Genomic DNA, 27,414 nt, shown 5'->3' on the forward strand with positions numbered 1-27,414 from the left:
TTAGTTGTAATTGGTGATTCATTTTGAATTAAGCTGTCACCTAAGCCTGCTTAAGCTACTAATAAAATCACATATTAAATTTTGTTGGCATTTGTGGACATTGAAATTAATTCTGAGTCAGGAATTAGTAATGTTGCTTCTGAATTATGGTAAAATCTATGTACAATGGTTCTAGGAAGATGGTGGCGTCGTAGGTTTCTTTGGTGATGAATAAATAATGACCCTGGGGTTCAAGTCGAGCCACTAAACTTTATCTGGTCTGTAACAAATGCTTTAAATTTGCCATTAACAAAAGTGATTGTTGAGGTTATGCAACCGCGAGAGCTACTCGGTTGATTGGCTTAATAATTGAAAAGGGCCATAGCTTTTGGATTGGAGGCAGTTAAAGGCTAGATGCGTCTTTCCCGCCGCCAGCTTATACAGAAGGTCTTCTAGGCTATCTATGGAGTAAATGTACCAGGATCTAGAGTCTTTCCCGACCCGTTAGTTGGAGAGCTAGTCAACAGTCAGTCCATGAGAATTGAGAGGATTAAGGTGGGGCTGGCCATTACGCAATAACCACAAAAGCCACGACACACAGAGACTTATCCAGTACATGAGCTACAAATGTCCCCAAATGTCCCCCTCCTTGTGTTAAGCTGCTCCAGACAAGAGATGTTGTTAGAATGATTTGGGACCAATGCCATGTGCAGGTGTTGGTCTGCACTACATCGTTTTAAGTCCAAACTCAGTGGAGCTCGTCTTGCTTCCAGGAGGAAAAGCCCCCTCACCCACTTTAATGACCACAACGTCACTGTTTGATTGGTAGCAACTGCTTTCCATTGGTGTTGATATTTAATTAGAATTTTGAACTTATTTGAATTTTCAGGGAAACTGAATTATATTTTTATCTGTAAATAAACTTTCCATGTCAAGTTTACTTGTATAGAATAATTGTAACAAGGAAGCTCAAAGTCTTTTTTTTACAAGACAAAAACATAACACAGTAAACGAATAAAAAAAAGCTGTTATTTGGTAAAATATGGAAAAGTAAGTCATAGTTATATACACCATAGACCTAATCTGTGCTGTTGAATTTCTGCAGGTGAAGTTTTGCAGTAAAGTAAAAAAAAATAATTGCACAGAATAAAAATTCTGTTTTACATTAAATGTTTTAAAAAAGTCTTTATGATGAGGATATTTGTCTTGCAAGGACTTATGTTTTGTATAAAATTCTTGCATCCTGTGTTTATTGTGCAGTGTAAAATATGCAACTATTAGAGGTCATTACAGTACCTTTAACTAAATGAATAGAAATCCGAGTTAAATCTGAGAATGGGTGAGGGTGTCTGATGTTTGATCTGGAGGGATTGTCTTCCAGGTCCAGACTTACAGGCTACTTTGGAACAAATAGTCATAAAAACTCGAAGAAATGCTCAGTCCTTGCTCAGAGTCTGTACAGAATGAGTGTGTATGAGAAATAAATGAAAACAAAAGGGTGGGGAACACAGATATGAGTGCATAGCTTGATTTTTGGTGCATTCAAACACAGCTTTAGACACAAATAACTTCAAACAGATTGCAACATTAAGGCTTCAAGACTGAAAATAACAATCTTAGCACACAAATCAACAAGTCGTCAGCAAGAAGGATCTTATAAACATGCATATAAGAAGGACAACTGAATTGTCTAATTCAGCTGTCTGTCTGAGCTCCGACACAAACAAAACTACATTTCCTACTCGTGATTCGTAATGATGTCCGGTGGCTGGTCGAGTAAATAGACGTCCAACATCTCTCTACCTTCATAAACTGAATATTTAAACGATAAATGATTTTCAGCTTCTGCACTTGTTCCTGCTGTCTGCGTTTGAATAAATACATTCACAGTCTCTTTCATCTCTGTCACCTCTGCCTCATCCTTCATTTACCCTCTGGAAAAAAAAACAACAAAAAAAAAAACAAGCATAATATCCTTAGTTTTAGAAACATGACATCGAGCTGGCTTCCATGGTGCTAATTACAGTAGCTGTGGATTAACAGCCTAATGTGCTGGGAATATGGGTAATGAGCAGTGGAGCTACTTTGAACTGAGAAGCAGCTACAAAGCCGATAAATTGTACAGTTAAAACAACATGCAAAATGGGCCATTACTAACTACTATGACAGGGTATATTTTTAGTCTGGGAAACAGGTGTTTTTCTGTTTTTTATTATACTCAAAGGGTTATTTGGGTAACTAGGTGGTGGTGCTTAATGCAACAACAACAAAACTCTTACCTTTATTTCAGCATAAGCTTATCTAGAACCAAGAAAAAGTGTTAAACCACTATTTTTTTTTTAAATACTTTGCTTCTAGAAGTCTATGTTTGCAATTGATCAAAGTGGTCTTCATAAACATTTCTCTAGTTTTATTACTGTACCTGCCAATAATATGTAGTGATACAATATGCGAAACAAAGTCCTGAGGCAGAATCTGAGGGAAACGTCATCCTTTTGTGAACCCATCTGCTATAAATCCAGGTTTCATCTAATAGCAAAGTAATGTTTTGTGGACGTCAAACTATTACTGCTTACTATTTACATATTTATTTGCTAAGGTGTTTGTGTTGAAAACGCACTGGTTGGAAATCTAGCAGCTTTCCCTATACGACCATGAGTAATAGAAAGGTAGAGGTGCACATAGATTTAATGGTACATTCATAAAATATAACAATAAATCAGACTTCCATTGCACTGAATCTTCCTCAACTGGTTTAGGACTATTTAAAGCAGCATGTCCTACAGGCATAATCCCAACAGAATCTTGAATCCAAAATTATGTGCAAACTGCAGTAGAAAGTTTAAAAAGTTATCACATTAGGGTCAACAAGTCAGCAGGAAAGGTTCGGTGGCTCAGCACATGTTTTTAAACATACATTTTTTTAAAAACATATTCAGAGAATAAATACATTTCTTCTTAACTGATTTTCACATCTGGGCCGCTTATCCACTTTCAGTTGTTTTAGGAAACACACTGTTCTTTAATTAATCCACCTGTTTTTAAGCTCTCTACGTGAATGAAAACAGTTGCAATCAGCTATTACAGTACATCTACAGTTGAGGCTGAGGCAGACGTATAAAAAAAATCTAATCTTCAAGTTCTTAAACTTGCCATACAAGTCAGCAAGGTTATCGCAGGTCCTTCGTCCCATAGCTGTCAGATTTTACAACCATCACTGCTCCCAACAAAATCAATAAGTATTTACATATGCTGGCATTTGCACAATCATCTACTCTATTCTTACTCACTTAAAAAAAAATCATGTCTGCTGTTATTGTACATCTGTTTTTTTTTCTGTATTGAACCCCCCCTCCCCCCAGGAATACTGTCTTTTTTTTACTGTTCAATAAACATGCATATTAAGTAATATGAGTATGTAGTATGATATTCCTGTTTTAATTTGGAAGGTCCATATGAAAGTACAACAAAACTAAATGAGGAGTTACGCATTTTGTTACTCCTGTGTGTCAATCTCTGTTTTTGCAAAGTGACAGTTATATGCAGAAGTTTTTTTTTGTTTTTTTTTCCTGTCCATCTCTGTCATCTTGGTTTGCCGTTATGTTAAGCCGTTACTTTGGATTGCGTGTAAAGCAAACACAACACTGTGGAAAGATCCATCTTCTTTGTTGCTGCAACAACAACAACAACAACAAAAATCACTCTGACAGATTATCAGTAATTAAAAGGAACACAGACGTGATGGGACACACTTTTAATTTGGACTTTCAGTAATTAATCCATGTGTGTTAATCTCCAAGTTCCTCCACTGCTCAGTATTACAGAATGGCATTTTGCAGTTCAAGAAACATGAAGTTCTCTTTTATGCATGCACTTCACTAGACCTAAATTATGGCCAAATAAATAAAAAAAAATGCCCTTTATAAAATATTTAAAAGGCATAACCTGACATAGTTTCTACTGACTGCATGTGCATTTTAGCGTTTAATTAATTTATTATTTGGCTCCTTGAGAAAGTGCCTGTGAATCTGATTTGCCCCCAATAAGAATCTATGTACCAACAAAGGCCTTTCTTGGGAATGCTAATGTGATCATTATCAAACCACAAGGATGCCAAATTTTCTGCTCTGTCTATAGAAACCCCTCATAAAGCCAGGGTCTGAACTGGGAGGAGGGAAAAATGCCCTTTTTGTTGCTGTCTGTGTTATTTGTTGCTACAGGGGTCTCACTGCTATTCTTATTCTAATTGAGGTTCTCCTTCTCCGTTTCTCCCATGGAAACTCTGGTTCCCAGAGCGAGGACCCCAGTCTCTCACTGAGCCACTGCCACCCAGACAGCCAGGCTGAGAGGCAGAGAGGGAGGCAGCGATGGAGGGAGGAGTCTGGAGCTCCATCCACTGACTGCTGTGAGTGCTGTAAGTGGGATGAGCAAGAGAGAAAGAGAGGGAGAGGAAAGAGAGAAGAGGAGGAGGAGGAGGTTGGGAAGGGGGGGGCAAGTGAGGGCTGGAGACTGAGAATGGATGGGGAACGCAAAACAGTGCGAGCGAGAGAGGAAGAGTGAACGTGCGTATTCTGAAAGTCAGCATTGAGGACGCAGAAAGTCCACAAGCTCACATCAGCAGAGGAGAGAGCGTGAGGCGGATCGGGGCACCCAGCCACTCTGAAGAGTCAAACACACAGCAAAGAGCCGTTCAGGGAGAAGGAGAAGAGGAAGAGTACGCGGAAGAAGAGAAGGACAGAAAACAGCGTTCCTCTGGTAAAAAAAAAAAAAAAAAAAAAAAAAAAAGAGGAGACGCCACTGAGGGACTGTAGTATCGTCCAGAAGCGCACAGGAGCACTGTCTCATCTTGTCAATTTCTTTGTGCCTGCCAACTCCAATTTCACACTCGCCTACTGTTTCCCGTAGGTTTTGACCTCTCCAATCTCCCCTGCCATGATCTCCTGGGTGCTCCTGCTCCTGTGGATCTCCGGACACAGTAAGTTTTCCCCAGATAAACTTGCTAATTTTATGTCATCTTCCTTGCTTGCGATGGCTGTGTGACTCTCTGGCTGAGAGCCTTGTCCTCTGACTTCATCTCTTGCTGTGACGTGTGAGCTTCTTGTTGCCTTCTGTGTTTCTCTTGACCGGATTTCTGCACAGTACTGCCATGTGCACTTTGATGTCGGATGCGAACAGGAGAGGAGGGAATCAGGAGGGAAAATGTCTGTGTGGATCCTGTGGTATGGAGGTGCCACTTTGTACATGTGGGGTTTGTGTCGCTTTCAGACACTGAAAGGCTAAATACTTCCTATGTGGCTTTATTATTCCTGTCACACACTCTCACACAAACACACACACACAGAAAGAAGCCCTTTAACCCCAGTCGGGTTCAGTCAAGCGTTCACTCCTTCGTCACATTGTTTTGAGCTGACAGCCCCCTCCCCGTTGAATCCTGCTACGGGGGGTCTGGTTTAAAGAATGGAGCCTGAAAAAGTTAACAGAGCATCAGAGGTTAGAGCTTGGCAGCTCGAGCCTTTCGGACTGTGTCTGTTGTTGTTTTTGTTCTTGGACAGTCTTTTGGTCGATAGAGTGAGGATGGATTAGTTGTATTCCCTGATTGCCACCAGGTGGTTGCCTTAAGGGGAAATTAAAAAGAATAAAAGGACCAAAGTACAGTCAAACTCTCCACCTGCGATGCGCGGACGGCTGAGTTAGGCAGCGGCGTGTTTGTCACTTCGCGGCAACACACCGACACGCAGCAAGCTGGCTCCGGTTTGCACTTCTCTGGGGTCAGGGTCAATGACAAAACCACTTTGTCGAGCTCGCCCCCGCTTGGTCTGAAGGAATGTTGATTTTTCCAGACAGAGATGTAACCTTTGATCCGGAGGAATCACTGAAAGCAGGCTAAATTCCTTTCTGCTTCAATCTGCAGTGACTTTGTTGACGTTTTTCGCGGCAGCCTTCGACTCAGTCGGGTGCACGCTGCTAAAACAGCGGCAACACATAACACTCGGTAAACAAATCATTTGCTCCGTCGCTGACTTCAGCTGTTCCGCGTCTTGATTTATCGTCTGTAACACAGAACATTGCTTATAAAACACAACCAATTTACTCAGAGTATGTTTTCCGCTGACTGAAGTTTTATGTAGAAACGGTTTGGAAATCATTTATCAATTTGAAACTGACGGGGGGCCAGGGGGGCTGCTGGAGTTTCTAAGCATTGCTCAGCATCGCTTTTTAAATGAACAGCTTTGGATTCCTCGTATCGAGACAGTGTGAGGTTGGCCAGAGTTAGTTAGTGTTGCAGGACAGTTACAGAACATCACACTCTGCACCTCAAAAGCTGCGCTTGTGTTTTTCCTTTGCTGCTTTCTGGTCCCCCTGAATTCACCATCAACTCTTCCTGCACCATCTGCACTTACTGTGTCACAAAAATACATGATCAGTCATTGGTTTCCTTTTTCCCACTCTATTATGCGTCTTCTAAATTTGCTGCTGCTGCTGCTGCTGCTTTATACAGTCGAGAGAAAGCGTGTGCTCATTTATAGTTGTAATGGACTTCAGAAGCTGATGCTTTTATTTACTTATGTAAGCGCATTTTGCCTTAGTTTATTAAGCTTTATACATCACAATTTCATGCACATATTATCACAGGTTTAGTCCCAGTCCTGGGAACAACTAACACCGTATCTCATTTAACTGGAATGGGATAACTGCTGCAACTGGACTGAAATGGGATTGCGGCGCATTTCAGCAAAGTCAGTTATTACCATAATATAAAATATCACTTCCCCCACCAGGTAAACAAGATATAACAACCAACCGTCTCTTTGCATGCCTCCAGGGAGAAGGAGAAGTGCTTCCCCAAAGCTTTCTGTTGTACAAATTACGGCTCTGTTTATGTGTCGAGCCGGTGTCAGCAGAAAGCTGCGGGGGAAAAAGAAACAATCTTGTTTTTATGAACAGGGGGAAAGAGAGAGTTGTCGTCCAAGCAGTCATATACTTACTTATGCGCAGCTGTCCTGTGAGACAGCCACGAAGAGTGTGAAAATGAGGGACTGAGTAGGAGACAGGGGGGTTCTTATTCAGACAGAAAAAGTCTGGAAATACGTGGAAATTGATTTGTTTTCCCAGGCTGGATCAGTATGATAAACAAAAACAGAGTAAAAGAGTGTTTCCCATCTCATTGTCTAAATCCATATGGCCATTAATGTTTCCTTCCTTCCTTCCTTCCTTCCTTCCTTCCTTCCTTCCTTCCTTCCTTCCTTCCTTCCTTCCTTCCTTCCTTCCTTCCTTCCTTCCTTCCTTCCTTCCTTCCTTCCTTCCTTCCTTCCTTCCTTTCCTTCCTTCCTTCCTTCCTTCCTTCCTTCCTTCCTTCCTTTTTGTCATGACTTTCATGTTTTATGCTTAAAGCCTTAAATTCATCCAGTCTCATCCATACTTTCCATTCCATGCACTTTGAACTCTGGCAAATTAAGATACAAAGTTTTGAATTTTGACATGAAAAATGTGTGGAATCTAAACAGAACCTGAGAGAGGATTCAGTCTATAAGGAGAAGAACAATGCTGTTTTTTTTTTGTTTTTTTTTTCCTCCCGTAACTTTGAGAAATAAATGGCCCAAAATGAACATGTCGAAGGGAGAGAATAAGGACAGGGAAAGGTGTTCGATCTGCTCCCCAGACCGAGCGTGTGCTGTTAGCACATCTAGGGCACCTTCCCTCTGTGCTGTCACCTCTCCAGCCTGTGACAGATGACACAGCACCAGTCGGGAGGATCATGGAGATGGGTCTCAAGGAACACATTCACCTCAGGCCAAACTTGTTCACTACAGCATCCACCTACTCTCACCACCACCTCCATCCCATCTTCCAATCTTTGCAACATCTCAGACTCTTAACGTGGCTCTCGGTGTCGTGATTTCTCTCCTCACCTTGCGGAGGATCACTTCTTTGCTATTTGCTCTTTATTCCATTCCCCGTTTTACACTTCTTTCCTTTGACTGTTTTTTCCCCCCAGAATTTTTTTATTTATTTGCCATGACAGGGATTGAGTGCCTTGTTTTGGTGGGTGAATTGGGGGGGGTTATAGGAGAGCATTATACCTGTGTAGTACCTGTGTAGTAGGAAAAGGCTCAGAAGAACTCCTGCTCTATGTGTTTGTGAATTAGAAGGAAATTGACAGAAAAAGTTGCATGTTGTCACATTAAGTGCTTTGAATCCGCTTTTTTAATGACAGAACACACAGCTTTCCTTGGCTTATTATTTAGTCAGGCAGACTTAAACAGAAGCTGTGCCCACTAGGGGCAGAGTGGCTGCACAGGAATGAAAACTCAATCTTCTTAAAGATCGCCTGTCCCTTCTTGTCCTCCTCCACCACCTTCATTATCTCTCACCCCCTCATCCATCCCTTGTCAGAACGAACCCCTGACTTTGCCACCCGGCCAAGCTAAGCTGATTCTTAGTCCTGAAAAGCGTGTCTTAGAACCCCCCCCAAAAGCCCTTATTTCATTTACTGCTGTCTATTAAGTGCTGTCTGACGACTCTAAATCCGCTTTTCCTCAGCAAGCTTTGATACATATTTCTCGACCGAGGAATAATTAAATGTCTTTCCAATGTCGTGTTTGGATGTGGATTTTTATTGATGGGAAGAAAAAAAAAAAAAAAACATTCTTAAAAAAAAAAGAAAAAAACTACCATGTACTCTTATTTCTAGTCCAAGTTTTATATTTTTTCTTTGTTTTAAAGAACAAAGTGCACACAGATTTTTGAGCCAGTTTCTGAAGTTTCTAAATTTTGTGAAGCCTTGACCTGCCAACATTTTTCTCTTTTTACAAGACAGATTATTTTTGGCATAACTGAGAACGTAGAAATTTACTATAGCTCAACATTTTAACTTTTCTTCCATGAGATTAGTACAGCTAGTATATTTAGCAATGTGAGCTAACAGCACACTTTGCTTTATGTCAATCTAAAAGGACAGTCCCAGTATTCTTTCTAGAAGTTTCAAATAATTTTTACACTTTCATTGACGTTTTTTAACTCTTCACTGACACTGAAAGTACAAACTTTGAGGGTTCTTCCCTCAACTTCCACATTAAAAGACCTTTGTTGTCAGTGTGATCCTGTAGCACATATGTATGGTGCATTCACTGATCAGAAAAAGAAAAAAAAAGGAAAAAACAACAACAACAGATTTTTAGTTTCTGACTGACCAGTCCCAGATTTGGACCAGAAAAAGAAGATAAAATTCCCCAGTTTCAAGGAAGGATGCAAGATGGATGGGAAGTTTTAAAAATATTAACAAGTAAGGGATCCACGTTACCTACCATGTTTATGTTGGATTTTTAAAACTTGGATACATTTTGTTGCCTTTTCAATAGCCTTGGCCTTAAGAGGCAAGAGCCAGAAAATGATGTTAAAATGCTTTGCTTTAGAAAAGAGTATTGGGATTCAAAACAGTTATCATGCACCATAGGACGTATAAAAACACATCCTTGCCTTAATACTATGACTTTCCCAACTTGCACCACAGCCACGCAGTGAGTGACACATGATGTCATCAGCTCATGATGGAGCCCAGTGGCATGTAGTTTGTTTTCTTGTTTGTGCTGCATGTCCCATCAAGGCTAGCCAGCTTAAATCACCTCAGTCGCTGTGACCCCTGCTCATTTCTGTGCCACGATAGATTAAGCCCACTGTAATCCCTCTGAGCCCTGTTGGATATTTATGGTAATAAGTAAACATATGAATAAATAATCTTAGAGGCTGCCGTTGGACAGCTGGAACTTGTAAGTCCCAATGTTTGTCAGGAGCCGGGTGACATTCAAAGGGATGCAGTTTCAAAGGAAAATCAATTGCATTTAGACGACTCTGGAAAAAGGAATCAAAAAGACTGCTCTGTTCGATGGCAGATAAAACTTTTGAAAGAATATACTGGTCATAGAGTAAATGGAGGGATCATATAACACTGCGCTGACTGGGTTCAGCTTGAGCAATATATGGGTTTATCCACTAACAGCAGTGTGGATGAAAGCCTCAATTCTGGTCTGTCAGGATTCAGGTCAACGAGGAAAAGAAAAAAAAAAAAAGATTAACTTGAACTCTTCCAGGAAAACTGCTTCTTGTTATTCAGTCAGTCAACAAAATCAAGCTGTTTACTCTTATGTTTCATTATCTATCTTGAAGACCCTCTTTTCAGGCCAGCAGTTGTCTTTAATACCGACCAATCAAACCAAAGCCCTCTTCTCATCTCCCTCTCTCTTTTTCCCTCCCTGAGACTCCGCTGCTGGATCTCATTCCTCAGGGATGAATTTACCCAGATTGGAGCACTCAGCAAAAGGGCATTATCCCGGATTACATGTCTGTTGGGCGGCAGTGTTAAGTAATTCAACCAGATGCCGTTGTGATCACTGGGTCACCTGTGAAGGCGAGGGTAGCAGCTGCACCTCTTCTCTCAGCTATTTGCTGTCAAATCTCTTTCCTTCTGAGATTTTATCTGCAAACTGGTTGAAAAAGTTGGTCTCTTTTCTGAGGCGAGCTCAGCTGTTACATATAAAAAAATAAAAAAAAAGAGTGTGGAAGCCCTCTGTAACCCCGGTCAGGATTTGGTGAAAGATTATGGCAAGGATTACTGGTTTCTAAATTGCAGTTTAACACACAGGAAACAAAACACTATGTTTTTGTCCACAGGGCTTCCACAGGGCTGTGTTTGTTCGGCTACGGGGTGGGTTTGGGGAGAGGGAGGTGTTGTTAGGAGGATAGTGGTGGATCACAGTGTGTTATTTTTCAAAATACTGGATCAGCCAGGTCGGAAGAAAGATATTGATGGTTTTAAACACGCTTGTTCTCCTATCTACTAATCCAGCACCTTCTCAGCTGTGGTTAATTTCTTTTTTGTTTTTCTTTTTCTTATATCTTGCTTCTAGCATTTGTGATTGCCTGTGGAAAACAGGTGCTTCAAACATTAACACAAAGCAACTTCAGACATTTCCACAACAAGGAGTTTGTTCCTCCTGTCATAATCCCTGCTGGCACATTAGTAAGTCTTTTGTCAAAATATTTAACTGAAATGTTAATTTTTGCCTCATATTCAGCACTACCATATCCTTCAACAGTCCCCATTTTCATCAGGTGTGCTGTATAGAAGTATTTAAGATGCAAAAAGCCCTCAGAACATAGTATCTAAATAAAGAAAATCCATAAATCCTATTTTTTTAATACAGTAGTTGTTGTTTACTGGCATGAGGTTCACCCATGACTCAACATCTGTCATCAAAACAGACAAGAAAAATAAGAACATGAGGTTATGAGGTTGTAATCTGAAATACGTAAATAGGACTGGTGATAATAATAATATATATATATAAAAACAGAACAAGGTTTTCACTCTAAAACAGGACTAAAGCGTTCTTATGCTAATTTGGAAATATTTTGATGTAAATCCTTTTAGGTGTGTTTATTAGTATCAACAAAACAGTTCAAAACATACATTTTCGAAATTTTAATGAAGGTTAGGGGGATTAATGTGTGACTAAAACATTCTAATTTTTATATCATTTTATATTTATACAGATTTAAAGGAGGAACTGAACATGCTCATGCTGTCACATGAGCTACTCCACTTTAAAGCCTTTTTAAAGGTTGTTTTGAGGAGCTTGTTGGACATTGTCAAGGAAAATTGGCGAAGTTTGGTGGATTCATCACTAATCTCTCACCTGTCAAGACTACCTCAAATGACATTGAGTTGTTACCTAATAATAACTCAATGTAGCAAGAGATTGAGAAGGATTAGGAGGTAGCGATGAAGGATACATATTAAGAAAGAAGGGACAGGCAGTGTTGGGGGTAACATTGATGATAATAAGACGACAGACGTAGAAGTTAGGGTTCATTGGTAATGCATGATTAGGAGATAAGGGGGGTAAAATATGACGGGGGTATAGGGAAGGGCTGGAGAAGGTAGGGGTGAGAAAGATAGCAGTGTGGAATGAATGATAACAGATAAGGGGTGAATGGACAAAAGATAAAGGGTAAGAAATGGGGGATTAAGTTGGGAGGGTTGAAGAATAAAGGATGAATTAGCCTGAGATGAATAAAGAAGGAAATTTGGGAAGAGGGATGATGATTTTGGAAGTAGGGTTGAAGATGAGGGAGGTAGGGATAGGGAATGAAGTCAGTAGGGAATGAAGGATTCATGTAGAGGGAATGAGAAGTTTTGGATGAAAAAGGCATGCAAGTGCAAAAAGAGGAATGAAGAATCAGGGATGATGTGCAGAAAAATGAGAGATTGAGGATCTGAGTAATGTGTGTGGTAGGAAAGGAGGAATGAAGGATGCAGGTCGAGATACGAAGTGGGATTAGTGGATGAAGGATGAGGAATTAAGCAGTTAGGCACAAGAAATGAAGCCAGAGAAATGGAGGAGGGCGGGGTATAGTGAATGTGAGAAACCGTGTAAGCAGGAGAGCCAAGTATAAATCGACTGTGAGGTATTTAAAAGTGTGATTCAGGTGTGCGGTTAACCCATTAGCTCCATTTTGTCAGCATAACTAATAGTTTCCCAATGTAAATTTAGCTGTCATGTCTTCCTCTGAATGTGATAAAACTGGAAAAAATTCACATTTATTCCTTGAAAGCTAAGTGAGCATGGAACATGTGAATGCTAATGACATAAGTTTTAATTTGACTGCGTGTCAGTTATGTATAATGTGTGGTAAAACAGAGCGTTCTTGGTTGCGTCCTTATTTTTAAAGCAGACACTTTTGTGCCTCCTACAAATGTAACAGCATTCTACACGTACCCAAGCAGACTTTTCTAGGAATGAACAACATTTATGGTCTCTCCTACCGCCTTTTTGTTCAATTTGTTCATGGATGGTGTGGGATCTGTGCAGATCACAAGCGAGCGAGGAACAGCTCAATAATCCTACCTCTGTCGAGCCGTTTACTCGACTGGTGCTCTAAACATTTGTTTGAGAACCAGCCAAGCAATCCATCGACATGATAGCGAAAAGCCCTAAGATGCATGTGGTGCTTCGGTGCAGGTGGCACCGAAGGAATTGGGTGGCCGATCAGATAACAACTTCCTGGTGTTTGTAAGGAAGTTTCTTGGACAGCCCAATATTACACTTGGACGAACTTCTATCCTCTTGCTCATTCGCTTCCCCATCTTGTTTACTGTGGCTTCTCTCACTCTGTGTTTTCATGCTGAAGATTTTTAACACATGCACACTGACTGCGTATGTGTGTGGATGTGTGGCATCCGTGCACGTTCGCTAAGCTCTCACAATTACTGCTGTAAACCTTGAATCGTAATATAAATGCAAATAAGCCTTATAATGTGTACAAGCAGCATATAAGATGGCAGAAGCCCCTCACCTGTTAGTGAATGCCGATGTGTCCCTGCCTGTCATTACCACAACAGTGAGCGTTAAATACTCCCAGCAGATAATGTGTGAAGCATTTCCATTTGTAAGCAAATCTGGAGGCTGATGTATGCTTCCTGTCTCAAATATAATAAAGACCACTCGCGTGAGCAGTTGTTAAGCATCCTTGTGTGAAACAGTCACCCGCGTTTACTCCTCACTTTTGTGCATCTATTTTCACATCCTAATTCTGCGAAGCACGGCTGGACGGCGGGGTTCAGAAAGAGAAAACTGTTCCCTCTGTGGTGCCAGACACCAATGATGAGAGCCAAAGCTTTTTTAAAAGGCTATTTGATCTGGCACCGATACCAAAAGATGTTTTATTCAGCAAAGCACATCTGACACAATAGCAGCACAAACTTACCCTTGATCCGTGCCAAACTTTTGAAATCTGCCAAGGGTGGGCAGTGGGGGGAGGGGAGGGAGGTGCTTGCTTTGAGAAAGAATAATGTCTATAACTGGCACTTTTTTTTGTTCAGTTTTTTTCCCACATGCCAAAAAGGGGGCTTTGAGCCACCTGCTTGTCCCACTAAAAGACCTAAGCAGTTTTGAAAAAAAAAAAAAAAAAAGAGATCCATTCACAAGTCCATTGCAGCCAGAAACTTCACCCCCTGCCCCCACCCACCCACCCTTTCAACAAAACTCTTTTACATCTGCAATGACTGGCACCAGGCCATATTATAATTGTCTTTTTGTTGTTTTAAACCAGTCGTAAACACTCCGTGACTCAGACTCCTTGACATGGATGAGGGAAATGTTGTTCCTCCTTTGTGTCATTATGCACTTTTACTAAGCAAGGCTTCATCTAACAGAAGCAACATAAAGAAAGAGCTGTGCATGCATACATCGTATGCCCTCCCTTGCATTACCAACTAGCAATCTGTCAGAGCACAATAACAGATGAGAAACCCCGGGGTGTGTGAGCAGGGAGAGAGGACTTTTAAAAGTAGATTCAATAACATGCTCTAAATAAAGAATTGTATTGATCTTAATTTTTAATGTATCCTAATGTAAGAATGTAGCGGAATTGATTTCAACCCAGCGCTTGTGATGAGTTTTGTTTGTATACTAAAGGTGGGATTCACTCTGCCTGCTTTAATACACTGCCTATTTTATGGCATAGTAATAATTTGGTGTCACAGGCAGGATCAACTAACGGCAATCCATACTTTCTTTTTCACTGCCACGGGTCTCTGCCTCAGCATACCTCAAAAAGTCTTCTGCTGTCATCAGAGGCTCTTTCTTTATCAGTTGAGTTGTTCAAGTGGATGTCAGAGACCCGAGTAAATAAATTGCATCACTGTATAATTAATTATTTTGGTCACCACTTCAATATTCACTTCACTCTTTTTGAGGTTGAGGAGCTCTTTTTGCACTCACTGATTTTATTTTATCAAGTGCAATTTAATATTGTGGAGGCCGGCCTTGGCAATGAAAATAAAAATGCTAATGCACATTGGGGAGTTTAAATGATTTGCAATCCTTTCAAATCTGTTGGCAGGACTTTCATTCTGGCTGGCATCCTGGGGGACCTCGCAGTGGTCATTGCTCAATCCCAAGGGGACATTAGTGCAAATCACAAAGGAGCACAAAAGTCATTTCAGTTTTGCACTTTTCCTTTGGCCGCTACCCAATGCTAAATGGCAGAGGACTTGCTCGCAGCCCAGGGAAGGGTAAACGCCTTTAAACTCTGCGCCCCTCTAACCTTTTAAACCTGATTAAATCAAATCAAAATACCACCGTTCTGACCCACTTGGGATGACCTCAAGACAAACAGCTGAAGAGGAATCAGAAGACCCTGAGGTGAACCAAGGGCAAGGCCATCTATTACTTCCTGCACAACCTAGAGCACAGCGACACAAAGAATGCCTGCGGTGCACGATGATGAACAGACTCCACATCAGAGATTGGATTAGAGTGGCAAGAGCAAGAGAGCCCTAAAAGCTATGCCGGTTTATTGAAGCCTCTTCCAAAGCTATAATGTTACAAGAGAAGGGCTCATCTAATGACAACTGAGTGGATATCTCCTTGTAAAGAACAAAGAACTAAGATGAGGCAAGATGGGATGGTCTAGCCACCATAGCCACCATACTTGTCCTCTCTAAACAACACACTCAGGTAAAACAGCCAAATATTTTGTTTGTGTGTGTGTGTGTGTGTGTGTGTGTGTGTGTGTGTGTGTGTGTGTGTATGTATATATATATATTCTGGCAAATATATCAAGAAAGGGGTGGAGTTGGTAATAGTGAGGTCACTATTGTTAGCTGCTGGCCATTGTCTTCCTGTACAATTCTGCTGTTAAAAAAAAAAAAAAAAAATCTCTCCAACAGCAAAGACTGGGTTTCTCCCTTCTGACTTGGATTGTCTCCAGTAGATATTTGATGGGGCCAATTAGTGAACAGAAGGAGAAGTTGTGAACAATGATGTTGCTTTTTTTAATGCGCTGTTTTAGAATTGTAGTCTGCCTGTAGTTTTAGCAAATGGCTGGGGAGGAAGTGAACAAAGCCATTCTGTCCGTGTTGGACGCACTTCCAGATTTTGAATTAACATTAATAGCCACCTCATTTGGATCAGCATTTCTCTCTTTGCAGTGAAAAACGGTTGTTTACAGCGCAGACAATTTCCAGTATGCTTCTTAACATCGGTTTGGGACATTACATATGTCACGGGCGAATGTTAGCGATTGGGTAAAATTTAAAACTTCAACAAAGTCCCTGCCACCAGGCAGCAATCATTTCTCAACAGCCGAGAGCCCATGCAATATGTACGTAGCAAATAGCGCAGGACAAGGAGCTGGATTTTACCAGGCTATTTAATGGTAAACGTGCAGTCATGACTATTTGAGGGGTGTCTGTTAGTCATTGCTTTTTAAAAACACTGGACACAAGGACAATGCCAAATGCACAACACCCAGATTCAACACTAAGCACCAAAATAATAATAGTAATAGAAAACGTAAAGGCTAAACCTGCATAATTGTAAAAACACACAGCTACAGTAGTGCAACACTGTTTTAGCTACACAGGTTTTAAATTAAGATACGTTGCCAGTAGTCAGCATATATATTTGACTACATAGCAGACATGTCAAGTGCAGTTCTTATTCTATGAACTATTCATGGGCAATGCTTTTATAAAACATAAGATCTCTGATAGCAATGGTGTAATTCATCAAATCAATATGTTATTATATTACAATTATTTTTGCCAAAGTATTGGCCTATGTCACACTTCTAACAGCATGAACATGTGATAAAAAGATTTCCTGAACTTAATGAAGGATAACAAAAAAACATTAAGGGTTAACGTCTTGATCTTTTTTCGCCGAAAGGAAGTCTTGAAGATTTTGTCCTACATTACGTTGAATACTATTTAATACAGGACAGATGATGATAATGACAACACAATGTCCTCCAAGGTAAACAAAGATATAGAGCTCTTGAGGAAGGGGAGAGAGAGGAGAATAAAGAACAACAAAACCAGCAAAGGAAAATATAAAATTAATCTCAAAAGGGAGAGCATTCTTGTCAAAAATGAAAACATATCTGTGTCTTGCAGCCCTAATCCTTAACGCCAGCGTATTTGCTGTCTGAGTGGAGAATTTGTGCGTCTGTGCAAACAAGCACAAATGTGATTATTCCTCACTTTGGTCGCACGCTAATTCTATTACTTTACATTGTTTCCCTATCTCACTCCAAACAGCTTTGGCTCAAACTACGTCTCAATGGTTTTTTCCAAAAGACTAAGTGCTGTTTGCCTGTGGCAGACTAACAGAGTTATTTACCCCATTATTGGTTTTAAAAATACCCTTGGATGACTTTTGATGTATGTTTCCCTATAATCTGCTGGGGACGAGTCATTGCCTTTGTCCCAGCACAGAGTGACTCCGGTATTAAAAATGCAGCATGGCATCCAGAGGCTCACAGTGGGATATTCAAGGGTCCCAACGAATCCCTCCCCTCACCCGTGGCACACGGCCCCTAATCTTTCCCTAGGTTATGATTGTGAATTATTAACAGGGCTTTCATTAAAAAATGTAATTTGCTCAGAGCAGCCATACAAACTCTGGTACAGCCTTATTTCAGATGTGAAGAAACTATGTCATAAATTTATGTTGAATCTCTCTCTGCTTGAAGAGAATTCCCCATATGGGCATGCTCCATCCTGCATGAAGGCATGGAGTGGGCTACGAGTCTTAATTCAAAGACTCTCTTAATGCATTTACATTTTACTCCTAAATGGGCCATGACATAGAATTTGGAAACGTGTATGGCTTGAATGATTTAAATGTAATTTGTACTATATTCATTTAAAAACAAACCACCAAAATCAGCTCCCACGCTTCTATGCTAAATTTATATTCAAGTTCATGTCTGACTTTGGATGAAGGACAGTTCTTTAATGTGAGCCTCATGTGGGTCTGGGATTTGGTATTTGTTGTTTACTACAAAACCAGACATCTTTTAGCTTCTCCCTCCACACAGACCCTTTTGATCATCACTTCCATACTGGATATAAAATGAAGACTGAACAGCACTGCAGTACAAGTGACTTTTAGAGTTCTATGACTCTTTGAAGACAGCCAAACAAGTGTCTTTCATCTAAAAAAAGGCAGCCACTGCCTTGTACAAAAAAGCAGGACAGAAACCACAGAAACAGGTAGTATCCTGAGCTGGGAAATGAAAAAGTGAAGATTTTAAAGTCTCTTTGTGATTGCATTTCCTCCAAGGCTCCCTGTGAGAGAAATGACATGCACTTTGTACAGCTTTTACTGGGCATCCGTCAAACAACAGCGCCCGAGGAAGACTGAGAGGCCAGAAATGTCCATCTGCTTTTGAGAAGCCTAGAAAATTATTTTAATGTAGAAAGATTTTTTTTTCCACCAAGAACAGTCATCAGTTGGTACTGTGAGCATTTCTCACCCACAAATTGCTCTCTGCTATGAAAGTATGTTATTGTTGGATTGATATCACATACACTCATTGACTATTTTATAAGACACATCTGTTTGATTGCGTATTACAACAAATAGCTAGCCAATCATACAGCAGCAACGCAATGCATTTCAGTATCAAGATGTGATGAAGATTTGCTCCAGATCAAACCAATCATCAGAATGGGGAAGAAAGGTAACATCAGTGACTACATGATGATTGGTTCCAGATGGCAGGCATCCTGTAATTTTCATACATTAACATCTCTTGGGTTTATGTGGAATGGTCCAGGGCAGATAAAATATCCAGTAAGTAGCAGCTGTATAAACAAATACGCTTTTTTTTTAAACTGATGCTGCAGTTGACAAAGGCTTACCAAATTTGGACTAAATCGTAAAATTGTCGTCTGATTGCTTAAGTCTCAATTTCAGCTGTAATTGGAGCATAAAAGCCTTGATCCATCCTGCTTTGAGTCGGTGTGTTTTTCTGCTGGTGGTGGTTTAATTATGTTTGGAATCTTTTCTTGGAACACTTTGGACCCCTTAGCTGACAATGATTAAAATAGCACAGTCTACCCAAATCTTGTTGCCGATAACATCAGTGATAACGTTTATGACCACAGTCTATCCAGGGTCTCCCCCAGAAAACATGCTAAGCCCAGCGGTAGGGGCCTCTAGAGAAGTCCACCAGTGTTGAAAAATGTGAAAAGTTGACAGGAAATTTGAAACTATGAGTAGATAGTAATTTGTTATTGCAAGACATTGGGAATACTTAACTAGTGAGGTTCATTTACATACATTTTATCAAGTTGCAAGCAGAGACACAGAACTAACCATGTGACAACAAATAATGAGTGAGCGTGTGTGAGATGTCAACACACACGACACAAATTATAGTTTGTTCACAAAGATAAGCACTCATATGAGTCTCTCTGCACACTCAATGTGAGCCTCTTAAAGTGAAACTAATTCAGGCTTTATGGTCACGCTTTTGGAAGTTTTTGTTTAACGTGTGCAAGTCAAGCAAGCGGTACGGCTTTTATACTTGACTCGTACATTCGGCTGTCTCTGAAAAGACAGCCGTCATAGAGAGATCATATAAATGCCGGTGCAGGATAACTTGCCCTGCAACAGCACCTTTTGAACCGACAATTTTAAGTGAAAGGTGGTGCGAGTGATCTGCGCTGAGTCACAAAAGTTTGGAGGTGCATAACCAGGTTCTGCAACAACGTTTGAGGCCAATGTACAGGGGCAAGGATGTTCTGCGACACTCCTACCCATTCAGTGCATCATCTATAAACATAGCTTTGTCTGTTTTGCTATAATGTCTGTATTAAGAAAAACTAAAATAAAACTATTTAAAATAAATTTCACAACCTACGTGAAGCCTGGTGACCTGCCAGGCTTGTAATACTCTTGGGGAAACTCTGGTATCTATTTTCTTACGGCTGCTTCCAGTAAAATTAATTCATTCTGTCACAACACTTAAATCAACTCAAACTGGTTTCTTAAACTGTAAATTCACTGTACCCCAACTGAAATAGCTGTAATCAGATCTCAACACAATAGAGCACCATTGGGAAGAGGTGGAACAGGAGAGTGTTATGGATTTGCAGCTAAAATTTCTCCAGCATCTGTTAGATGCTATTTTGTCAATCTAGACCAAAATCTCATCCTTATATTTCTGACACTCTTAAATCTGCAAGGAATTGAGGCAGTTCTAAAAGCAAATGGTGTCCAAACTGAGCAATAGTAAGTTATTTCCAATAAAGTGACCAGTGAACATATATTAGGTGAATTTAACCCCCTGCAAAAAACCAGAACTCAATAAATTAGTAAGAAAGAATTGAGCCTCATTCTTCTTCTTGAATTAATGGTGGAACAGCAGTGGCAGTGTTACCCCCACTGAGAGATGAACCAGATTTCAACCCAGCGCTCCCTGGAGGTGAGGGCCAGCATCTTTCTGACAGGACATCTGGTCCCTGAGCATCGCCACCGGGGGGTTGATGTCACCACCTTAATTGTAATGTTTCTCTCTTCCTCCATGCTCAAAAACTAGGGCAGCTCTCCATAAAAGGAGAGAGGGGAAGGGGGAGACGCTGCGTGCCGGGCCGTGTCGGCATGCCACATCATTTACAATGACAGCCCTAATAAATTACAGCAGCAGATCGCAGTGAACAAACAAAGCTTAATGGAAATAAAGTGGGAATTATCAGGCAAGAAATAAAAGGAAAACAGACTGAAATTAGTGCAAAGCGTCTGGCTGAAAGAATGTCAAGTCCACAAAGCGCAGCCAATAAATGGACACATCGCCAGTTTTTAAGACTGAAAATGTTCTGTTCTCATTATTGCTTTTTTTCAGTCCAGAAAATGAGAAAATTTTTCTGAAGCACGTTTATTTCCAGACTTCTAAAACTCATCCATCAGAACTGTTTTTTGTTACCTTTTTTTCTTGTTTTGCCTCACAGAAAAAGAAGCTGCAGATTGTGCTGCTCTTTAGGACCATTGTTCCATCGATTCAGTCAGGCCAGAGAAAGCCTCGAAGCCTGTGCCATTAGAATGCTTAGACATGTGGAAGAGAACAACACGAGATTGGAGGATGGAGAAATGGTATGTCAGGGGAAACGTTTGTCAGGTACCATCAGTATGAGAGTTGTCCATGAAGAGAACTTTGATGAAAGGCAGATCAGCTGGGGTCCAGTCTGAGGGAAGAAGATTTAGAGTCACAAATAAAGGTGTAATTAGATTTCAGTATTAAAACTGCATGGTGTTTCTCATCAAAGTAAAGTCTGCCTGGTGGGCTAGTCAGTTGCTGTTTTATTTAAGCTTTTATTGTGAGACTTGAATATGAACGAGTTAATATTCACATCATGTTATAGGAATCGTTAATTGCTATAGTATTTCTATTTCTAACCAGATTCTCTGCAACTAGATTAAAGACAGGATAGCAGCTCTTTAGGAGCTCTTAGCTACACATGGAAGTTTTCTGTAGCGTGGTTTATCTGCAGCACTGTTATTGACATAACCTTGAACTTGAGCCGTCGTCAATACCGTGCATTTTGCACTATTTGTTCAGTTTCAGCTTTTATTATGATTGAAAAAAATATATACTGAAGAACTGAAAAGCACAAGACCGAATTGAAAACTAATTGAAAAATTCCAATAAAAAAAAGAACATTACTTCTTTATACCTTATGTATAAATAAGTAATGTTCTTGTTTGAAGAACCTTTTAAGAGAAATTAATGCGAGGCCTAAAATTCGTGACTTGGTGATTGTATACGTCTTGCATTTTCAGCCTGCTTTGTTGCCTTTGCTTATGTTTGTGTATCACTGCATGTGCCTGTATGGATTGATGCATGTTTTATGGACGGCATGGACTTTTACTTGCTTGTGCACTTAGACTACATGTATGTGAAGCTGCCATGCTGGGCTTTCCAACAGAAAGCCCTGCATTTCGAAAGGTGCCAGAATGAGTTTGTCACAGAAAGTGTAAACTTGAAGAGAAAGGGGACTGTGGAGAGAGAGACTTTCCCCAGGCAGCCAGAGTCTGTCAGACTGATTAAGTCACACAGCTCGAGAGGGACTTTGGAAACTGAGGCAGGGCATGCAAGGAGAGCATTGGATGACAGCGAGGAAATAAATAAATAAGTAGCAACATGTAAGTATTAAGATGACGGCATATCACATGTGCGCTTACTTATACCTGACCCCAGAGACTCATGCTGGGACACAGCATACCAGCCCACGTCCCTTCTCCCCACCCCACAGCTTCCTCACCCCGCGGCGACATAAAGCAGGTCAGGGCCATCTTAAAGTTCACAGAATGCAACATGACAGGACAAGTCCAACATATGCCTTTATGACAGTGAAGCAAATAGATGACTGATGGCAGGCCAGTGTGTCTTCAGGGGATGAGATAACGCATAGACTTAATGTTTGACTTAATCTTGCTTTCAGTTTCTTGTCAGATGCAACACTCAAAGTGTGGCGGAAACTCTGAAGAATTTGCTTCGGCGTTCATGCATCTTTCCTTATTTTTTTTTTATTTTTTTTGGAACACCAACAGACAGAACATCAGCTCACTTGCAAGCTCAGTGTGTCTGATGCTGCGTCTTTATGTGACGGAAATGCCAAGGACCTTTGAACCCGCTGGAGAAAAACACGAGCCATCCACCAGACTAAAATATGAACTCTACTTTGTTACCGGGGACCCCTGTCTGCTCCAAGATGCCCTAGTTGTATTTGGTCTCTATCAGTTTCTCTCTGCTACAGTGAGAAGACGTATTGGTAAACAGCAGAAGGGCAGCATCATTAGCAATGCACTACCCACTTAGAATATCTTTGGCAGAAAGTGCAAATGAGAGTAGATAAGGAATTGCTTTCAGTCATGCTCTCAGTAAAATCAGGTATGTGGTAGATACAGCTCACTAGCAGAAATGTAAAAAAGTCTGGTATTTCGAACTATATCCTCCCACGACCGGCCACCCTCGTACTGAAATTAACATCGTTCGCCCTCTCCTCCTCAGGCTCTGCAGTCCCATCGCTATACAAAGCATAATCTGTGGCACCTCTAGCGTCAAATGCTAATTAATAGGTATTCAAACAGAGAGAAGTCCTCACTGAATTAAGAATCACAGTAAGAGACTGAATTCAACACAAAACTGTGATGCCTATGAGCTAACGTTTCTGGTATCTGGCATTGAAACCCAGGAGTGTAGCTCTGACTGAAAACATGCCTTCTCTGCATTATAATGCTAATTCAAACCTGAGCTAGACTTTGCCAGTAATTACTGTGGCAGAACAAAACTGCACAGTTAATAGGTTCAAAGTATTCCATCAAGCAAGGAACAAGAAAAACTAGCCATTGTGAAATAATACGGCTTCTGGCGGTGTTCAGGGCCCAAAATCGATGTGCACAAAACAGCACTTTGGTCTTTGCACAGATTTTAATTTGTAAGACAAGAACTTGACTCAGTTGGGTTTTCTTTCAGAGGGAATTGAAACAAATAGATTTCTTAGTATTCAGGATCACTGCAGGAAGTACTTTTTTCCCTCCTTCTATCTCTGGCGCAAACAATGGTGGCAGTGTGCGTCTTTGATCAAGGGCATGTCTATGTTGATGACTATGAGAAATCTGCAGGCTGTCCCAAGAGTGTTGTAACCTTACCTTCAAAGTACACTTGCTTTTATCTTCACCACATCCTCTTCTCTTCAGCTGTCTTCAGGGTTGTTGACTAAATGTTTTTTTTTCCCTCTTCTTTTTTGTTTTTGTCAACATCAAAACCATCTAAACACAGAAGTAAATCTCTTGACTATGAGTCACGTTTATCATAATATCCTGCAAAACAGAAAACTCCATTTTTTAATCACAGTAAGATTACCTAATTTTGCAACAGTCAGTCTGTTTGAAATCTTTTTGCATATCTTATGATGAGCCTGTGTGAATGTGTGTGTGTTTCTCCTTATCTTGTTATCTCCGGGTTTTCCTCCAGCCATGCTCTGACACGTCATTGTACCCTCTGTCTCAGCTGTATCAGCAAGACAGGCATAAAGAGCAATCCTCTATGACTGGACCTGACCCATGTGCCATGAATGGGTCAAGGTCCAGGACAGTGGCACCAGCTGGGGTCCTCTGCCACTTGCAATGCGTTACTTAGATAGGCCCACACAAGTGAACATAGCATATGATTGTCATGGTGACAAACACTTGAAAGATCACAAGACTGCAGTTTGCAATCCTGTTAGTTATCTTTCAATTTTGAACAAAATTTAATTATCTTAGAGAAGAACTTCTCCTTTTCGTTTTTCTTTTTTTTTCCAGGTCTTATATCTTTTTTTCTTGGACTTTAGGACTTTTGAGTTTGGTGGTGTTTTTTTTTAGCTAAAAAAAGAACCAACTGCCGGGTGATGTTTTGCATTAATTTGTACAAATCTTGGAGACTTTTTGTTCCCACTTCAGCACCAATTACTGATAATTTCCTGTAATTTAGTCACAGCTTACTGACAAAAAATGTGTTTATGTGTCTCCAATAAAAAACACAACTGCTGGTGAATATGAGTGTAAAGGTAAAAAAAATGGCAAAGGGGATGAGACTGAGATAGGTGTTTATACTTTGGATAGGTCTTTGACTAAGACCTATCCAAAGTATAAACACTTCTGTTATTTCACATAATACCACACCTTTCTTACTGGCAATGTACCACAGATGGACCTGCTGGGAAAAAATAAAAAAATAAAAAATCTCTGGCAGTACTTTAAACCATAAGACAAAATGACATTTTAAAACTAACATTTCAAAACCTTGTTTTACTTTTATATAGATAACCAGGTCAAGAACAACCCTATAAATAAGTGAATAGAATAAGTAGTCAAAGATAAGGATAGCAATGGATCTTACGTTAGGTTGATTGTAAAACCTCGATGAATGTATTTTAAAGCAAACTGACTAGATTTAAGTCACCCTGGAGGTCACACTCCACAAAAGGCCCACTTGATAAAACAGACAAGGAATCTAGTGAATATACTTAGCAGACAACTCTCTTCTTGACTACGTTGCCTTTATTCTTACTCTGATGAACCTTTTGAATGAGTTTCAAGAAAGTCTCAGGCAACACCCACAATAGATGCCTTTATGATGGTGGTAGATATGCAGGCTCATTGAATCCATCGATACAGTAGATGGAAAATTTGCCCTGTCCAGTTAAAGATGACACTTTTATTTGATTTTCCAAACCCTTATTTTTGGCACGTTACTGTATTTCCATCATCAGTGTTACTGTCAGTTGGTCAATAAAACACAACAGAGTAATGAAAAGAATATACCCACAGAGCCAGACGCGAAGCCACAGAGCCGGCTCAGACTCTTTAATCCAGGTCCATTTTTTTTTCCCAGAGTGCTCTGAACCTGCTGTGAAATTGAATTTTCCAACCTTGTGTGTATGTGAACCAGCCAAGCACTGCATTGTCAGAGCACTCAATTAGCTCCCAAGGCATAAGCCAAGATGTTTTCCAACTGCAAATATATTCCTTGCTGGACAAGCTCTCATTTGCATAATGCTTCTAAGCCTATAGCAAAGAAGAAGGAGTCTTTCCCAAAGTTAGAAGTAAAAGCAATCTGCATGTTTACTAAATAGTTAATTGCTCTCTTTATGCCATTGTATATCATATGTAGGGGTAAAGTATCCTTTTGTGCTGAAGCAATGTAAACCTTTGCCCAAAGGCTGGAAATATGGTAATACACTTGTGTTTTGTGCTCTGCAGACATTCTATTCCTCCTTTTTGCATGCACATGTTGTTACCTTGACTTGCTTCACAAAGAAGGACCCTTCAGTTTTTGAAAGCTTCCTCAAACAGAGGTTTGGGCTTGTTTTCTCTCCCCTCACTGGGAAAAAGCTGAGCTCATGTTCCCCACCCCCCACCCCCATATATTTAATCTGTAGAACAAATGAGATTGAAGCCTCAAATTCCTCATAACGCTCCCTCGAAGTTGAACATTTTCAGAAAATGAATCGTGTTGTTTACTGAATTTGCCGTCATTGAACCAGTCAGCTGAGGCATTAGAAATAATCTGCACTGACAAGTAGCTAAACATTCCACTGACAAAGTGACATTGAAGTCACACAGCCATGCCAACTTTTCTGTTTTTTTTTATTTTATTCCCAGCTGAATGGATAAGAGAGAGAGAGAGAAAAGAAGAAGATGAAAAAAAACAAACTCAAAGAGAAAAGTTACTTTCAACAACTGGAGACAGTCAGCTGCAGTAGCAATGACTTTTTCTCAGAACCCACGCTCTTGCTTGAATAAAGTGGCTATGAAACACTTGTGCAGTCGAAGTAAGACATTTAGGGTCAAAGGGTTATTGTAGGTTGCTAGTGACCTACGGTAACCCCTAACATTCATTACTGAGGTGCCACCATCTTCAAATTTAGTGCTGCACTTCCTTTCACCTCCCGTAGGTCTTTTAATTCACCTTGAGGACACGTGTACACATCTACATCCATGGAATTCCTCATCACACAGAGAGATACGGAGGTTTTTGTTAATGCTTTACGGCAGGAGGATTCTCACTCATACCAGTGTAAATTATGCCCCCAGCCATTTTCACAGAACATTCTGTCACATATATTGGACAGAGACCTAAACTGAGATGTAGCTCTGCTCTGCCAGTACAGCTTCATGAAATAGGAATGCAAGGCAATGTGTGCCTAGAAGGTGTAGATCCCGATTTTTCTTTTTTAATAAAAACTAACTCTTCACTGAAGATTTTCATCTTTTACCTATTTAATTATTCCAAGGCAATCTAATAATGAACCCTTTACTAGTTATACACTAAAGCATCTGGTTTATATTTTGTGCATATAAATCTTATGTGGTACCACAGAAAGTGTGAAAGGGATTGGATAAAAAAAACTGCTAATGAATTGAAACTGATTTCCTTCATAGTGCGTTCGCAATTTAATTTGAAGCTGAAGCAATTACAGGGAAGAAAAGGATGAAAATGAATTGAAACTGGCTGCTTTTTCTACCTCTGAAAGTCAGAGCAACAAGAACATAGTTTAACTCAGAGATGTTGACCATGAAGAATAGGAATGGAAAATGTATTACCATCCTATTGTGTTTTTATCCCTGCAGGGTTTAACTACAACTGGTTATATAAGTATGGCTGTAATCACAATAAGTGATAAAAGTAGGCATTTTTAGTTGGTGTAAAATCATTACAAGCTTATCTTCCACAGATTTTTATGGACCACACAATCTGCAAGGAACAGACAACACTGGGATTAACTAGGTTTTAAATATGCCACATGATGAATATCAGTTCACCTTAGTGCAACTGAGTTTCAGTCATACTTTCACACTTGATAGAAACTGGTTGTTAATGGACCTTACAGTGCCAAGAAACAGCCTGATGACATATGCTCATGCTTGAGATTAATATTGTTTGCCTTCCAGCACTTACTACTTGCTATTGCTACAAATTAATTTCTTTCTTTGGCAAGTCAATTGGCCCCTGTCCCTTGGCAGACCATCTCTGGAGAAGAATGTATTTTCCTTCAGCATGGCTATGATCTAACTTCATAATCCAAACTGATCTTACCTT

General features: G+C 40.2%; 1 protein-coding gene across 1 annotated transcript in view; it reads left to right on the top strand.

Annotated features, from left to right (window-relative positions):
• The first annotated feature begins 4,035 nt into the window (after window positions 1-4,035).
• Window positions 4,036-27,414, top strand: part of LOC106911892 (kin of IRRE-like protein 3) — a 121,750-nt gene continuing 98,371 nt past the window's right edge. The window contains exon 1 of the mRNA XM_088011825.1: window positions 4,036-4,954. Within this exon, the coding sequence (XP_087867951.1) occupies window positions 4,912-4,954 (43 nt within the window). The 5' untranslated portion in view covers window positions 4,036-4,911. The remainder of the gene's footprint in view (window positions 4,955-27,414) is intronic.

The sequence above is a fragment of the Poecilia mexicana genome, unplaced genomic scaffold (genome assembly GCF_051168715.1).
Source record: "Poecilia mexicana isolate PSO_F unplaced genomic scaffold, ASM5116871v1 scaffold_13, whole genome shotgun sequence".
NCBI lineage: Eukaryota > Metazoa > Chordata > Actinopteri > Cyprinodontiformes > Poeciliidae > Poecilia > Poecilia mexicana.